Raw genomic sequence first — 18,203 nt, 5'->3', positions numbered from 1 at the left:
TAGAAATCTATATTATTCAATTATTGCACCCACACTGCTCGCAAGCGTCTGCGTTGCCAAGGGCTAAAATAGAAGTCAGTTCTAATTGTGACGCAGATCGCGCTGCAAGTCCTGCCTCTCCCATCTCCTCATTGGTTTATAGAAGCAGGTACCCACGTGCCATCTCCTCATTGGATATACCCACGTGGGTGACTGAAAGACGAACAAGGTCGGTGGCGGTAACGCACCTAATTTCTGAAAGTTACCAATCGCAATATAAAGTCCAGAGAAGAAAAAGCCTGGAAGAGGAGAGATGACTAGAAACGATTCGGCTGACCGTTTTATATGTGGATTAATTCTCGGAGTAGAGGACCTTGTGCATTTCAGGTAAAATAACAACTCAATGTTTATATCCCAGGACAAATTAGCTAGCAACAGCAAGCTATCTAAATAGGACAAATTAGCTAGCAAGTGCAAGCTAGCTAGCTTGCTGATCTGCCCCCAAATTAATGTAATTGGTTCAGAGTTTGTTTTGATATTTTAACCTGCGTATCATGACCACGGTTGGTGTGGGGGGACAAAATAAACTTATGCACTATGGCGCACAGCCAGTTTGGGTTCCGTGTTAGCCCTTGGCAATGCAGACACTCGTTGGCGCGCGTGAGCAGTGTGGATGCAATAATTTAATAATATAGATTTTTAAATGTACTTTTCAATGCTCGTGCATGTGACGCTAGCGGTGTAGTCAGACTGTTATAGCTCCTCTCACCAACCTCCACCTATACAGCCTATTGGTTAAAAATAATATACATTATATAGTCTATGATTAGGCTGAGACATTTTTTTCTTGTTTATTTTCACCTTGTAGCTTAGATGCTGTACAAAAAAATAAATAAACATTTAGTTGAAAAATATCAAAGAAAGGTGTTTAGACACAGCAAGTACAACGCAAACATTTTCATTAACGGAATAAGCTCAATCCATTTAATATCGTATGTATTCGTGAGTCTTCGTATGGGTTCGGAGAAGCCCAGGAGAGGGAGTTGAGTCAGAGCCGCACTCTTCCCTAGGTTGCATGTGACTCATCGAGTTTGCAGTGAAGTAGGCTACAATTCATTCCTACGGAATGTTCACCTGAGAGAGCGAAAGCACTGCAAAATAACAGGTGAGTCTTATTAGAAACGCATGTCACTGTTATAATGGTTCGCTAAGTGATTCATGTTATTTCCAATAAGTTACTTTAACATTTTTGGGGAGAAAATATAACTTCATAAAATGATCGACTTGTTGTGATTATCTACTGTAGCACCAACTTTGCTATGAGTTATAGTTCAAACCCTGTTTGTATATGGGAAGGCTAGTTTGTAAAAACAATTTGATACACTTTACACACGGATAGTAATTTCGAAATGAGGTCGTTTCATTGAAGTTTGTACCAAATGTACACTAACTGTGATTCTCCATTACCTGTAGACCGAGTCGTTTTGAGTAATGTGGTGCCATTAGAAGCGAAAGACGATTGCACGGTAACCTGATTTAAAAACGGAAATTACAAATTCACTGCTGAAGGAACGTAGTTTACAAACTTAGTAAAGCCACTGGTGAAAAATCCACATATTCAAAAAGGAACATGGCAACGGGTGGATTTAAACCAAATGCACAGACAGACTTTCTGGAGGAATGGAAGGCTAAACGGGAGAAAATGAGGGCAAAAATGCTTGGGGACATCGCTGCGGCCACCGGTGGTATTGCCCCTGCGTCCCTGGGGAGCCACAGCAACAAAAGTGAGATGCGCAATGCTACCTCGAGCACCGAACTTAACAACAACGGCAACCCGGACCGCGGGACATCATACCCCATGGCTCGCTCATCATCCTCCTCAGCCTTGAAGAGACCTGACGATGAACCACACCCGACACCAGCCGTCAGAGGAGCGGATACACCGGGGAGTAATCTGAAGAAGACACCGCAGCCGGAGAAAGTGCCCTACACCCCACAAGAGTCCAGCCCTACTGCATGCAATGACCATGGCAGTGACAAGGAGAGCCCCTCACCCAGTAAAGGCAAAGAGAAGAAAAACAGTGGTCCAAGCGCCAGGAAGGGGAAAGGACAGATAGAGAAAAGAAAGCTGAGGGAGAAGCGCAGATCAACAGGTGTTGTCAGCATGCCGTCCACCGAGGTGAGTCCAAGCTGTCTGTAACTTTCATTTGTTTACAAATCATCACCTAGTTATTAAGCATGATGCCTGGTGTAGGATGAGACTGTTTATACTCTGTGCTGGCAACCTGTAGGCCTATGCGAGAAATAAGTTGATGAAACCACTGTGGAAAAGACGGCATTAAAGATGGACTTATCTGTCCATTAGGTTGTGTCATTATCGTTATGAAACAAACATTTTAATGTACCAAATGGGTTGGATGTTTGTGGGAAAATAATGGTTTGAGACCGAGTAGCTTTAATGACTAATGAGAAGTATTCAAATGGGGTTATAAAACGTTCTTCTGACCTTCAAAAGGCCTACATTAACATGTCTGTTCCAGTCGAGTGTTTATGAAGAAGACCTGTCTAGCACAGACATGAAAAAAGTCTCCATGAGAATGCTGAAAATGTGCAGAGTGAGCAGTATCGTTGTTATTGCACTTAAATCGTGTCACAGCCTGGCAGCAGGGAAGCTGATGAAAGCTTGTCAACCACCAGTCCCCCACTAACTAATATGTCTGTCCTGTTATTCTAAGAACTTCCACCATCAGGGAAATTATATGTATCCAGTGCCTTCGGAAAGTATTCACACCCTTTGACTTTTTCCACATTTTGTTGTGTTACAGCCTGATTTTTAAAACCGATTAAATTGAGATTTTGTGTCCCTGGCCTACACACAATTACCCCCCCCCCCCCATAAGGTCAAAGTGGAATTATGTTTTTAGAAATGTTTACAAATTCATAAAAAATGAAAAGCTGAATTGTCTTGAGTCAAGTATTCAACCCCTTTTTGTTATGGGAAGCCTAAATGAGGCAAAAAAGGTGCTTAACAAGTCATATTAAGTTGCATGGGCTCAATCTGTATGTAATAATAGTGGTTAACATGATTTTCGAATGACTACCTCATCTCTGTACCCCACACATGCAATTATCTGTAAGGTTCCTCAGTTGAGCTGTCAATTTCATACACAGATTCAAGCCAATGCCTCGCAATGAAGGGCACTTATTGGTAGATAAATAAGAAATCAGCCATTGAATATTCCTTTGAGCATGGTGAAGTTATTAATTACAGTTTGTATAGTGTATCAGTACACCTAGTCACGACAAAGATACAGGTGTCTTTCCTAACTCAGTTGCTGGAGAGGAAGGAAACAACTCAGGGATTTCACCATGAAACCACGATAGGAGAAAACTGAGGATGGGTCAACAACGTTGTAGTTACTCCGCAATACTAACTTACATGACAGAGTGAAAAGAAGGATGCCTGTGCAGAATACAAATTTGACAAAACATGAATCCTGTTTGCAGTAAGACACTAAAGTACAACTGCAAAAAAATGTGGCAAAGAAATTAACTTTAATTCCTCAATACAAAGCGTTGTGTTTAGTCCAAATCCAACTCAACATATCACTGAGTACCACTCTTCATATTGTGAAGCTTGGTGGGGGCTGCATCATATTGTAATGACCTGACTAGATCATAAAGGTACAATTGTCCAGACAGAGGATTGAGTTTACGAATTTACGGTTTGTTAAACCAACTTTACACAGGCTACTGTTTGGCCGTAGCCCACGCCAAATAAATGAAAGAACCCACAAGCCAATCGTAACCTTCTCTTGTGAAGTCCAGACGTAAGAGAGAGAACAAAGGCTAAACCCGGTCTTAACTTCCAATGCTCCATCCCCCTGCCCAAGCCACTCCGCCAACCGCCAGGATGCCCGGCATCAGAACATTCCAGGCATTCCCGTGATTGGCAGATAGCAGGTTGATTGGCATGTCGGACCCCGCGAACACTGGGTACTGGCAAGTACAACACAACCACCTACTAGCCTAACACATAACACACAGCTGTCTGTGCGGGTCGCTACAATATTATAGGTATGCTTGTCGTCGGCAAGGACTCCAGTGTTTTATAGAAGGCAAATCCTAGAGGAAAACCTGGTTCCGTCTGCTTTCCAACACACACTGGGAGACAACTTTGAACGTTCCTGAGTGGCCTACTTACAGTTTTGACTTGAATATCTATAACGAGACTTGAAAATGGCTGTCTAGAAATGATCAACAACCAACTTGACAGAGCTTGAAGAATAAAACAATAGATAATGTGCAAATATTGTACAGTCCAGGTCTGCAAATCTCTTAGAGACTTACTCGGAAAGACTCACAGCTGTAATTGATGGCAAAGGTGATTCTAAAAGGTTATTTCAGAGGTGTGAATACTTACATAAATGAGATATTTCTGTATTTCATTGTCAATAAATTTGCACAAATTTTAAACATGTTTTCACTTTGTCGTTATGGGTTATTGTGTGTAGATGGGTGAGAATCTTTTCGATTTAATACATTTTTAATGTAGGCTTTAACACAACAAAATGTGGAATAGGTCAAAGGGTATGAATACTTTCTGAAGGCACTGTATAATGGGCGTGTTTTATGACGTTGACACTGGCTCAGTGCCTTGAAGCCACAGAGTGTAGTCTACGTATTAGGGGTCTGGCTTTTCTGACAGCTGCCCAGACCCAGAGCATGCTGCCGACTGTGGAGTTTCACCTGGAGGTTGACCAGTGTCTCAGTTGGCTGGTGACAGCCTGTTATTAGGCGGTCGGCAGTGCCAATCAAGGAGTTTGAGAAGCTTGTCAGAAGCCAAGCCGTAATGCTAGGTTTCAACCCCACAGATCATGCCAAACTATGTGCGATCAGGCCCCATGTGACAACATTGCCTGTGTTTATTGCGTTGCATCTTTCCCATGGTAAATCTATACCCTGACATCGCGATCACTGTATAATTTGGACCCTCTTCACACAAGGCCCCTTGTGTTATGAATTTTATTGAAAAGGTATGTTGGGGCATAATCAGCCTGCATGTTCTGTGGTGCACAATAGCTGTTGAGGGGGTTTCAGAGCAATCGGAAACCCAATCGCGCCACTCTTTCTATGATGGGCTGATAATGGCTTCACGGTTAACCGAAGCAAACACTGGCTTTTCTGTGTAGTGTCAATCAGGACCACCTCCCCCATTCCAGGAAGGTGTCTCGTTTCAGCCTCCCTGTCCGTCTCACCCTCTCTGGCGGAGAATGGTATGTGTCTACTGGCTGTTGGGGACCTCTGACCTGCTTAACAAATGCTTACTGAACAATGAAATACTGCTTAAGTAATGTGTGCGTTTGTCTCATTCGAGGTGAGTACTCACTGAGACAGCGTTATCTTCAATCTTGCTCTCTCTCCTTTTCTCTCTCTCTTTAGGATGTGTGTGTTGTCAGTGGTCCGTTTCCTGTTGGCCTCACCGTGGCTTAGGCCTAGTTGATGAGCCTCATTGTCTGGGGCCATCCATGTTTTATGACCAGCAGTGTGTTATAAGGCTCGGCTTGGAGACTGAGTTGCTTTCACTCGCGAGCATGAACTTTGTTTCATGTGGTGGGCTGGATCTCTCTGATCAAGTCTGCTGCTGTTGTGTCTGGAACACCCAGGGCCGTTCGTCAGTAGCAACCGTGAACAAGCGGTATGATAGGGCAGGCTACACATTGGTGCCAATTAGCACTGGGCAATTCCATGGTAACGGAATATGCTGAGATTCTCATATTTTTCACTTTAAAATGTATACCAAACCAAAAGCATTGATTTCAAAGTTGAACTAATCACACACAAGGGCTACTTTTAACGTTTTCCATGGGACATTTTGCAAAAACACAACATTTCCATCTGCACTGTTTCCAGTAAATGTTTATTTATTTATTTTCTGTGTAAATTGTTCCAAGTGTGCATAGAGTTGTATGGTTTGTTAAACTTTGAAATCAATGTTTTTGTTTAGCATACATTTTAAAGTGAGTCTCAGCGTAATTCCGTTACTGTGGTGATGGGTAGCTTAGCGATTTTAAGAGCGCTGGTCCAGGAACCAAAATGTCACTGGTTAAAATCCCAGAGCCGACTTGTTAAAACTTTTGTAATTGGGCCGTTGAACAAGGCACTCAACCCAAATTCTGCTAAATGACTCAAATGTAAAAAGGATCGGGCCGCAGGGTATAGCCGAGGGAATTTCTCAGAGCTTCTTCCTAGTTGCTGTTGAATCACTTTTGTGTAGTTTATGCATATCTGTCATGAGCTAAGAGGAGTGTGTGTTCCCTGTACATAATCATGCTGATATCTTTCACTCCACGGACAAAGCAATGTGATTTATAACATTTGTTTTCCTATGAGAATCTGCATCAACAAAGTGCTAATAAATGGAAGGCCCATTGCTTGACAGTTGGCGTTGCCTCAATGTTTATGGCCCATTTGGAGATAAAGCCACAGCTCCAGCCTGATTGGTTGGATTATCATTTTGAGCTCAAACTGCAACCGCTTTGTTTTGTGAGGCTACAACAAGGTAGCACAGTGTGAACCCACAGTTTCTAAAGATCCATCGGATCATATCTAGCTCTGGATATATGCACAACAGGCTCTCTCCAGGCGAGTGAGTTGAGTTTTATCTGCAGACAGACCACAAATGTATTTCAAAGCCTTCATGCTACAATTACACCATCGAAACATCTGTAAACGCTCTTGAGTGGCATACCGTCTTGTTGAAACACAGTTTCTCTTCAGCATCTCTTGCTATGTAGCAATGCTGTCAATGAGGGGTAAAACAGAAAATCTGGTATGTGGTGAGAGTATTGCCATATAACTACATGAACTCCCCCCTTGACCTGTACTGAAGCCCTGGGGAATGTAACATTGATGTGATAAAGTGGCCTGGCTCTAATTTATATTTTTATCACCCCTATTGCTTTCAAAAAAAATCCTGGTCAAGCCAGTCTGACTCTCACAACCAGGTGTGGGAATGTACACACCTCACAGCACAACGCCTCTCCACCATGTGACCTACTTGTTGTGTGTATGTACTGACATGTACAGTACCAGTCAAACGTTTGGACACACCTACTTATTCAAGGGTTTTTCTTTCTTTTTACTATTATCTACATTGTAGAATAATAGTGAAGACCTCAACTTTGAAATAACACATTCTGGAATCATGTAGTAACCAAAAAAGTGTTAAACAAATCAAAATGTTTTATAATTTTGATTCTTCAAAGTAGCCACCCTTTGTTTTGATGACAGCTTTGCATTCTCTCAACCAGCTTCATGAGGTAGTCATCTGGAATGCTTTTCCAACAGTTTTGAAGGACTTCCTACATATGCTGAGCACTTGTTGGCTGTTTTTCCTTCACTCTGCGGTCAAACTCATCCCAAACCATCTCAATTGGGTGGAGGTCGGGTGATTGTGGAGGCCAGGTCATCTGATGCAGCACTCTATCACTCTCCTTTTTGGTCAAATAGCCCTTACACACCCTGGAGGTGTGTTTTGGGTCATTGTCCTGTTGAAAAACAAATGATAGTCCCACTAAGCACTAACCAGATGGGATGGTGTATCGCTGCAGAATGCTGTGGTAGCCATGCTGGTTAAGTGTGCTTTGAATTCTAAATAAATGACCAACAGTGTCACCAGCAAAGCACCCCCCCCCCCCCCCCCCACACCATCACATCACCTCTTCCATGCTTCACGGTGGGAACCACACATGCGGAGATCATCCGTTCACCTACTGTGCGTCTCAGAAAGACACGGTCAAATTTGGACTTATCAGACCAAAGGACAGATTTCCACCGGTTTAATGTCCATTGCTCGTGTTTCTTGGCCCAAGCAAGTTTCTTCTTATTATTGTCCTTTAGTAGTTGTTTCTTTGCAGCGATTTGACCATGAAGGCCTGATTCACACTGTCTCCTCTGAACAGTTTATGTTGTGTCTGTTACTTGGAACTCTATGAAGCATTTATTTGGACTGCAATTTCTGTGGCTGGTAACTCTAATGAACTTATCCTCTGCAGCAGAGGCGACTCTGGGTCTTCTTTTCCTGTGGCGGTCCACATGAGACAGTTTCATCATAGCGCTTGATGGTTTTTGTGACTGCACTTGAAGAAACTTAAAAAATTCTTGAAAATTTCCAGATTAATTGACCTTCATGTCTTAAAGTAATAATGGACTGTAGTTTCTCTTTGCTTTTTTGAGCTGTTCTTGCCATAATATGGGACCAAATACCAAATTATCTTCTGTATACTAAACCTACCTTGTCACAAAACAACTGATTGGCTCAAATTTATTAAGAAGGATACTTTAAGAAGGCACACCTGTTAACTAGGCCACCTCTACACAGATGACACCATTCTGTATTCTTCTGGCCCTTCTTTGGACACTGTGTTAACAAACCTCCAAACGAGCTTCAATGCCAAACAACACTCCCGTGGCTTCCAACTGCACTTAAACGCTATTAAAACTAAATGCAAGCTCTTTAACCGATCTCTGCCCGCATCTGCCCACCTAGCATCACTACTTTGGACGGTTCAGACTTCTTCCAGACTCGCATTAAGCATCTCCAATCCAAATTAAATCTAGAATCAGTTTCCTATTTCGCAACAAAGCCTCCTTCACTCATGCTGCCAAACATACCCTCATAAAATAGCCCATCCAACCAACTTCATCTCCATATTTTTTTTCTGCTTTTTTGCACATCAGTGTTTCTACTTTGCACATCCTCATCTGCACATCTATCACGTGTGTTAATTGCTGAATTGTAATTGTATTACTTCGCCACTATGGCCTATTTATTGCCTTACCTCCTTACTTCATTTGCACACACGGTATACAGATTTTCTGTTGTGTTATTGACTGTACTTTTGTTTATCCCATGTGTAACTGTTGTTTTTGTCGCACTGCTTTGCTTTATCTTGTCCAGGTCGCAGTTGTAAATGAGAACTTGTTCTCAACCGGCCTCCCTGGTTAAATAAAGGTGAAAAAATACATATATATTTGAAATGCATTCTAGGTGATTACCCAATGATGCCGGTTGAGGGAATGCCAAGAGTGTGCAAAGCTCTCATCAAGGCTACTTTGAAGAATCTCAAATATAAAAATATATTTAGATTTATTTAACACTTTGTTGGTTACTACATGATTCCATATGTGTTATTTCATAGTTTTGATGTCTTCACTATTATTATACCATGTAGATAATAGTAAAACTACAGAAAACCCTTGAATGAGTAGGAATGTCCAAACCTTTGACTGGTACTCTGTGTAACTGATAGATGCGTGCACACACACAATACATGTTGTTTTTAAATGTATGTAAATTGTTGGCGTTGGCTAATGGGGACCTTAATAAATCAAATCGCGCATTCTTGCGCGGCAGTCCTCTCATGCTGCTACACTCTGCCCGTCCTCTGTGAGCTGTATACGTTTTTGCCCCTCTATTTCCTTACCTTATGCTGTGGCTGTGGTACTTTCTCTCATCCATCTGTGTTCAGTTTCCACCTCTGAAGAAACCTCTCCTCCTGCTGTAGTATGATCATACATTATTCTGTTCTAAAGGCCTCCCACAGACTGCAGCTATGGATGGAGTTGTCATTCACCTCTTCGGATAGGCATGAAAGCAATGGCCAGGGAATGTTTTGAGTAGCAGTGCAATACGGTGTTATTTAATTGTAAGGTAATTAGGTCAAATGTAAAGCTTCCTATACATCTGTTTGAAATGAATGTAAGTGTGCCATTGGGTGGAGCTTGTTTTACTTGCTCATAAAACCTTTCCCAAACAAGGTCACATCATCACTGGAAATACCATGGGGATTGGATCATGGACTTGGGTAAGCAAGGAATTATTTGGGCATGGTTTTGGGTTGTTGGTGGAACAAAAGGAATTTGTGAAGTTATGTTACTCTAATCCAAAGAGTGTTTTTTTAATGTTTTATACCCAGGCTCCTTTGCCAGTTATGTGAGTTTACAAGAACATTTGACAGGTTGACTAATTAGCAGGAGTTGTAGATTGTTTACGAGAATATTTCGCAAAATAAGTTTTAAGGGGGGTGGGACTAATAAAAAGAAGTCCCAATAGAGCTGTGTGGTGAAAGTTAGGGGAATTCCACAGGAAGTTGTAGAGGAGGAAGAATGTGGAACTACTGTTCGCCTTGTTACATGACATGGTTACCAGGTAGGCCCCAAATACAGGGAGCACCCGAAGTTCTCTCAGCACCTCATAAAACACCCCGCTCCCGCTAATGGGATGTGGCACAGGGTTTTGTGCATGTTTTTGGAATCTTGAGTAAACGACAGCTCTCATTAATGTGCCCTCTAACTAGGTGAGGCCCAGTGAATAGCTGTCCATTACCCTGTCAGGGTGAATCATATCACTTAAACAGACCAAGGGTATTTGAAAACTGGAGCCTTCACTCAGAATACAGTAGTCCTGGCTGCTCCTCTAATGGCCCTCTGACTGACCTGGCCTCTGCTTACTCCCCACATCCTCTTTGCTTGTCACAGGTTAATGAGCTCACTTTCTGGCAAGGAATCCAGTTTTAAATGTTTTGTAACAAAACAGGATCACAGCACAGGAGTATTTAAAAAAAACAATGTATGCATTTCAGCAGGCCTGACAAGAAAATAGCCTGCCTAATTTGGAGTCATGTTCCGAATGTGTAGGTTTGTAGAGTGTTCTGTTCTAACTAGAGGTCGACCGATTATGATTTGCCAACACTGATTCCGATACCGATTATTGGAGGACCAAAAAAGCCGATACCGATTTAATTGGCCGATTTTAAATAAAAACCACTTTTTTAAAAATTTGTAATAATGACAATTACAACAATACTGAATTAACACTTATTTTAACTTAATATAAAACATGAATAAAATCAATTTGCCTCAAATAAATAATTAAACATGTTCAATTTGGTTTAAATAATGCAAAAACAAAGTGTTGGAGAAGAAAGTAATATTTGGCATGTAAAATATGTGCCATTTATAAAAGCTAACGTTTAAGTTCCTTGCTCAGAACATGAGAACATATGAAAGTTGGTGGTTCCTTTTAACATGAGACTTCAATATTCCAAGGTAAGAGGTTTTAGGTTGTAGTTAATATACACTGCTCAAAAAAATAAAGGGAGCACTAAAATAACACATCCTAGATCTGAATTAATGAAATATTCTTATTAAATACTTTTTTCTTTACATAGTTGAATGTGCTGACAACAAAATCACACAAATTATCAATGGAAATCAAATTTATCAACACATGGAGGTCTGGATTCGGAGTCACACTCAAAATTAAAGTGGAAAACCACACTACAGGCTGATCCAACTTTGATGTAATGTCCTTAAAACAAGTCAAAATGATGTCCCAGATGTGCTCAATTGGATTCAGGTCTGGGGAACGTGCGGGCCGGTCCATAGCATCAATGCCTTCCTCTTGCAGGAACTGCTGACACACTCCAGCCACATGAGGTCTAGCATTGTCTTGCATTAGGAGGAACCCAGGGTCAACCACACCAGCATATGGTCTCACAAGGGGACTGAGGATCTCATCTCGGTACCTAATGGCAGTCAGGCTACCTCTGGCGAGCACATGGAGGGCTGTGCGGCCCCCCCAAAGAAATGCCACCCCATACCATGACTGACCCACCGCCAAACCGGTCATGCTGGAGGATGTTGCAGGCAGCAGAACGTTCTCCACGGCGTCTCCAGACTCTGTCACGTCTGTCACATGTGCTCAGTGTGAACCTGCTTTCATCTGTGAAGAGCACAGGGCGCCAGTGGCGAATTTGCCAATCTTGGTGTTCTCTGGCAAATGCCAAACGTCCTGCACGGTGTTGGGTTGTAAGCTCAACCCCCACCTGTGGACGTCGGGCCCTCATACCACCCTCATGGAGTCTGTTTCTGACCATTTGAGCAGACACATGCACATTTGTGGCCTGCTGGAGGTCATTTTGCAGGGCTCTGGCAGTGCTCCTCCTGCTCCTCCTTGCACAAAGGCGGAGGTAGCGGTCCTGCTGCTGGGTTGTTGGCCTCCTCCATGTCTCCTGATGTACTGGCCTGTCTCCTGGTAGCGCCTCCATGCTCTGGACACTACGCTGACAGACACAGCAAACCTTCTTGCCACAGCTTGCATTGATGTTCCATCCTGGATGAGCTGCACTACCTGAGGCACTTGTGTGGGTTGTAGACTCCCTCTCATGCTACCACTAGAGTGAAAGCACCGCCAGCATTCAAAAGTGACCAAAACATCAGCCAGGAAGCATAGGAACTGAGAAGTGGTCTGTGGTCACCACCTGCAGAACCACTCCTTTATTGCGGTTGTCTTGCTAATTGCCTATAATATCCACCTGTTGTCTATTCCATTTGCACAACAGCATGTGAAATTTATTGTCAATCAGTGTTGAATCCTAAGTGGACAGTTTGATTTCACAGAAGTGTGATTGCCTTGGAGTTACATTGTGTTGTTTAAGTGTTCCCTTTATTTTTTTGAGCAGTGTAGTATTTATAGGACTAATTCTCTCTATACCATTTGTATTTCATATACCTTTGACTATTGGATGTTCTTATAGTATTGCCAGTGTAAGAGTATAGCTTCCGTCCCCCTCCTCGCCCCTACCTGGGCTCGAACCAGGAACACATCGACAACAGCCACACTCGAAGCATCGTTACCCATCGCTCCACAGCAGCCGCGGCCCTTGCAGCGCAAGGGGAATAACTACTCCAAATCTAAAAGCGAGTGACGTTTGAAACAGTATTAGCGCACACCCAGCTAACTAGCTAGCCATTTCACATTGGTTACACCAGCCATTAGGCTGATAGGCTTGAAGTCATAAACAGCGCTGTGCTTGCGAAGAGCTGCTGGCAAAACGCACAATTTCACCTGGTTAATATTGCCTGCTAAACTGGATTAGTAGTTATAACTAGTGATTATGATTGATTGTTTTTTATAAGATAAGTTTAATGCTAGCTAGCAATTTACATTGGCTTCTACTGCATTCATGTAACAGGCAGGCTACTCGTGGAGTGCAATGGATAGAGCGTTGGACTAGTTAACTGCGGTTGCAAGATTGAAACCCCTGAGCTGACAAGGTTCAGCGGCAGAACGACAGATTTTCACAAGGCAGTTAACCCACAGTTCCTATGCAGTCATTGAAAATAAGAATGTGTTCTTAACTGACTTGCCTAGTTAATTAAATAAAAGGTATGAAAAATAATCGGAAATCGCCGCCCAAAAATACGGATTTCCGATTGTTATGAAAACTTGAAATCGGCCCTAATTAATCGGCCATTCCGATTTAATCGTTCAACCTCTAGTTCTAACCCAGGCCATAGATTTCTCTGCTGTAATTGGGTCAGTGCTCTTTAGTTATGAGGCTATAGGAGCTCCATGTGAGATTATTATTGTTAAAAAAAGAATGCTCCCCTGCGCTGCCTCTCTCTGAGAATGCAGAGCTGATTGCCCAGGGTCAATGGGCATTGACATCTGGAGCACGTGTCTGCTGAATGAGTAACAACCCGATCCCCTCCCTTTATCACAACAGAACCACACAGTCTTGGTCCCAATGGACAGTAGTTTGCCAGACCCTATGAATCTACCTTTTACAGAGACGCCTGTTTGCCTATTTTGTTTGCGTGAGAAATTACATGCTCCTCTGTCACTGGATGACGCAGTGGCTGTCTGACTGGCCAATCATTAACTCGCAATCAAAACCAGGACGTGCTTCAATATGGGAGTGTTTGTTACTTAATATGGTGTTGTTGAGGTTAACGTCCTACTGTGTTGTGGAATGTGATGAGTCAGCTCTTCTAATAGTAAATCATAGCGTGACTGATCTTCCCTCTTGGTGTGTTGTTGACCCATACTTTAAACTTTTCGTTGGACACAAACAATTTGGTACCAATTCCCCGCAAGGCACTTCTTGATTTACAGTAAGACCTAGAGTAAAATGCCAATGCTTTGGAATTGTCGCGGCACATGGACGCCTTCTCCTTTGAACTAAATGGGGATTTCTAAGTCGTTGTCTCCCCTCGTTGAGGTTAACACCTTCATAATCCAGTAGCAGATGTGGAGACAGTGATTTTCCTTTCACCCGTCATACGTTTAGGCTTAAGTTTTCCTTTTTCCGTATCTGTTCCCTCCAATACCAGCCATCACGCTAATGGTATTAACATGAACTGTTGCATGTTATTGTAACTGAAATGTCCTGCCCCTGATATCTACTTATAGCTTATGGTTTCACACAGTCGCATGGGGTAGTGATTTTCATGCCTCCCCTTTGGAAACTGCCCCTTAGCCCCCCCACTGTGTTCTTGTCGAAGCTTGGGCTGCCACATTCAACTGCTGCATGCAGAAATCCCATAGAGAGATTCAGTGGATTGGGGTTTGTCTGCTGATCAGCTTGCTGATTGACAGTAGCTGTGGTGTGTGTGTGTGTGTGTTCCTGCATAAATGTAACTTGTTTGTTGGACATTCCTGTGTGCTTGGCAGCAGTGGGGGATTTGTGAGTCAGCTGTAATCAGGCCACTGCATGATTAGGCATTCAGGAGAACTGTCTGTTTCGATTCATTACAGAATAGTATGCGGCTGCTACTTCTGCCTCTCTTTCTTCTCTCCTCTTTCTATGGGCACGGAAAGAGTTGTTTTGGAGTTTTATTCTTGGTAAAACCTTTCGCTTCATTTTTATGGATGAGCTCTTATAGATGATATGTCAACATACAGTTCCAGAGCGTTATGTTGGTACTGCACACACAGCTAGAGAGATCCAGCACCACCACAGGCCAATGGGTTCTCTCTCCTCCCATTATGGCACCATGGTTCCCTGTCACACTTTGTCCCCTGATAAGCGTCAGCAGAAGTCGGCTACGGTATCAGACTTGGCAGCATAACAATATAGCTAACCAAGGTGATGAATAATAAACATGCAAATCATACGTCATAAGTCGTTGCTCTTTTCATTCTGCTTCACCGTGTGGATAAGGGGGAGAGAGTGTCTTCTGGGTGTCATAGCAACACCTAGCTGAGTGTAGGAATACGATTGGGGATCTACAGGTGGAGGCTGTCAGGAGTGTTTGGCATTCCACTGTGCTGCTGGTAGGACTGTGGGGGGGGGGGGGGTCTTAAGCCTAGCTCTCCACCTTTTTAAAAACACATTCACTTTACATGCATACCTGAGGAGGCTTAAGTTGATTTGTTGGAAGCCGGAGAAATGGGAGGGATTCATAATGCTTTGAGGAAATGTAATATTCTGACTGTTGACGTGTATGTTGTTAGTGTGGCTCATTTAGTTGATTTTATGGAAAATACAGCCAGGCAGGCTCACATCAAAAGAGGAACCAAATGAAAAAGTGGTTCAGGAAAACAGCTTGAGAATGTAGCCGATAAACACTCTAAATCGAATGAAAATGTGGGTTCAAAGTGCCTGTGGATATAATGCCTTGATCTTTAAGTTGTTGAACCAAACAAAGACAAATTAATGTGTTTTAGAGGATTAAAGTAACCACATGCCATCCTACCCTTGGCTATAAAGCTGGAACCTCATTCTGTGTGTTTGTGTCTGTGCGTGAGCGTGTCCTTCCCCTACTGATGCTGTTGTGGGTAGACGGAGGGCCAACTTAGCTGTGTTGAACTATGATGCATTACTGGCACGCACCCCACAATGTCCACAACAGACCAGCGATTGGCTGCTACTGGCAGCATACCTACCTTCCGCCCATCCCATGTGACCCACGTATGTGTTCCCAGGTGGCCTTCCAACCAAGATGCCAACCTCTCACATCTTTCCAGCAAGCCTCTGGGGCACTGGGATGCTGTCCAAATCCATGTTTTTACGGGTCGTTATGTGGGTCATGCCGGCCATGTGCTAGGGTCTGGAGGAAGGCTTGGTTTCATCCCTGATACTGCTAGGAGGCGTACAAGGCCCAAAGACAACAGAGACATGGAGCAGAACACCTGGATTAGTAGTCGCTACGTGCTCCTGGTCTGGCCCGCTTACACCCCTCATTGCTTACACCCCTCATTGCTTACACCCCTCAGTGACATCCCCTCTTAGAGAACGCTTGTGCTTTTTGTAACGCCCACAGCGACGATTAACCCAGCCGAAGGTTCCATTTTTCTGCTATCAGAAGATTGCTTTATTTATTTATTTTTCCTTTATTTAACTAGGCAAGTCAGTTAAGAACAAATTCTTATTTTCAATGATGGCCTAGGAACAGTGGATTAACTGCCTTGTTCAGGGGGCAGAACAACAGATTCTTGCCTTGTCAGCTCAGGGATTTGATCTTGCAACCATTCGGTTACTAGTCCTAAGCTCTAACCACCAGGCTACAATACCTACCGGTATTGTACCCGGTGGCCTTAGGTGACACGTGGCCTGGCATGAAAAGTTAACACAGTGCTCTAGAATCACATGGGCAGATACATAAACAAACCCTGTGTCAGTGTCCCCAACCCGGAGTTGCGGATTCTTGACAGTATGGACACACCCTGTCAATAGGCACACTTTCCTCATCACACGTCCTATCAAAACAGAGCATCCACGTAGCTACAGTATCTAGGGTCATTCTGTTTACTCAAGGCTGGTTTATTACACCCAATTGCATGCGTCTTGGCATTTAAAAATCTGTCGAGTGCATGGGTTGTGAGCCTCCATATATCACTGATAATCATAGCCATTATGAAGAGGTGTTGGCATGTATGGTGTCTTTTCCTCTAAGTGAAAGCTCAGAGAGAAGCTGTTGTCCAAGACCGCAGTGACCTGCCCATCGTTGCAGTTTGAAACTAAACAGAGTAGCACTTCTTTGTCCTCCTCAACGTATTTGAAATGTATTTTCACCTTAGGGGACTTCCATCAAAGGACCCATGAGCTCCAACATGTTAAGTTCATAGTAGTATATCAAATTGGGTGCCAAATGAAATCTGTCTATATTTTTGGAAAATGAGTTGTTGTTTTTCTTCTTCAACCGTTTTCCATCTTAAAAATTAGACATAAGTCAAGGCTTTGGTTTTGGGGTAAACAGATGGAAAAGGGAACTTAGAAACCAGAAAAGTCTTACATGGTATCAGAACACAATGTTGACCTAAAGACTCCTGCCAAATAATATCAACACTTTATATTTCATATTTTTTATTGTTAAGCTTCTGTACATTTTTAAGAAATATTGCCAAAAGCATCTAAGATATTTTCTAATTTCTCTCCCTCATGAGAGAGGATAATGAAAGTTCACAGAAGTAACAAGTAATGGCAGACCTACCAATTACTTCTAGTGATTTTACTTTTATCATTAAGTGATTTAAAACTTGTAATTCTGTTAGCAAATTGATAATGCAAGTGAAAACTAAAGACTGGCAAATCCACCTTATAAAGTTATAGAAGCGTAGCTACCCAATGTCATTTTTGGTGAGGGTAGACATTTACAAGCAAACATGAACAAGATTAAATTATGCAAATGTACAATGTTGTGATTTCATGTTTTTCTGAAGGAAGAGCAGCATGTGTACATGGAGCAGAGGGGAGAAGAAAAAAACACTGGTGGGAAGCACAAAAAAACTCATCCGGAGCTTTGACTTCTGGCAGAAAGCCATTCTAAGATATCTGATGGCAAATATTTTGTAGTGAATTGCATACAAGTGTAACTTCTTCACCTCATGTGCACCGCATAACAGAGACTTGCCGATTTTAGATATAAAACGCTATGGACTCACCAGATCATCGCCTTCTCCCGTTGTGCTATTTACAAACATACACGTGACTGGCTCAACTGGTCTGGGGAACTATGGTAAGCTTCATAATGTAAACTGTGACAGGTGAAATGAAGAAAGCAATCTGCTTTATCTCCTAATATATTGCAGTTGACTGCAAGTATTAACTTAAAGTAGCTACAAATATTCACATTTATTGAAAAATGTCAAATAAATTGTCTTGACGGTATAGCGAGATCCTGTGGCTTTTTCAAAATACCCCAGTATACGGTATACCACCCAAGCTTATTACAGATATGGGACCAATTATATAATTCCGTTAGCAGAGTTCCTTTACCGGGTGTAAATCTACTTCACTTACTATAGTTCAATAACCGAAACAATTGTTTTCAAACTCAAGGTGCGATGTCATAGCTGATACCGCATCGTTTCTGCAGACATCTGTGAATCTTAATTCAAAGCAGATATTTTTGTTTTTGGAAAACGTGTTTGC

At 42.6% G+C, this 18,203-nt stretch overlaps 1 protein-coding gene across 4 annotated transcripts in view; it reads left to right on the top strand.

Moving 5' to 3' along the window:
• The first annotated feature begins 246 nt into the window (after nt 1–246).
• Nucleotides 247–18,203, top strand: part of LOC110500007 (PRKC apoptosis WT1 regulator protein) — an 80,141-nt gene continuing 62,184 nt past the window's right edge. Inside the window, exons 1-3 of one of the 4 annotated variants that reach the window (XM_036957294.1) lie at nt 288–366; nt 1,050–1,144; nt 1,453–2,158. In XM_036957294.1, the coding sequence (XP_036813189.1) occupies nt 1,610–2,158 (549 nt within the window). In that variant the 5' untranslated portion in view covers nt 288–366; nt 1,050–1,144; nt 1,453–1,609. Of the gene's footprint in view, nt 367–980; nt 1,145–1,452; nt 2,159–18,203 lie in introns of those variants that run through there. The other 3 variants (XM_036957295.1, XM_021577106.2, XM_021577107.2) reach the window with 3 other exon arrangements.

Source organism: Oncorhynchus mykiss, chromosome 21, assembly GCF_013265735.2.
Source record: "Oncorhynchus mykiss isolate Arlee chromosome 21, USDA_OmykA_1.1, whole genome shotgun sequence".
Classification (NCBI taxonomy): Eukaryota; Metazoa; Chordata; class Actinopteri; order Salmoniformes; family Salmonidae; genus Oncorhynchus; species Oncorhynchus mykiss.
This window is presented reverse-complemented; position numbering and strand designations above follow the sequence as displayed.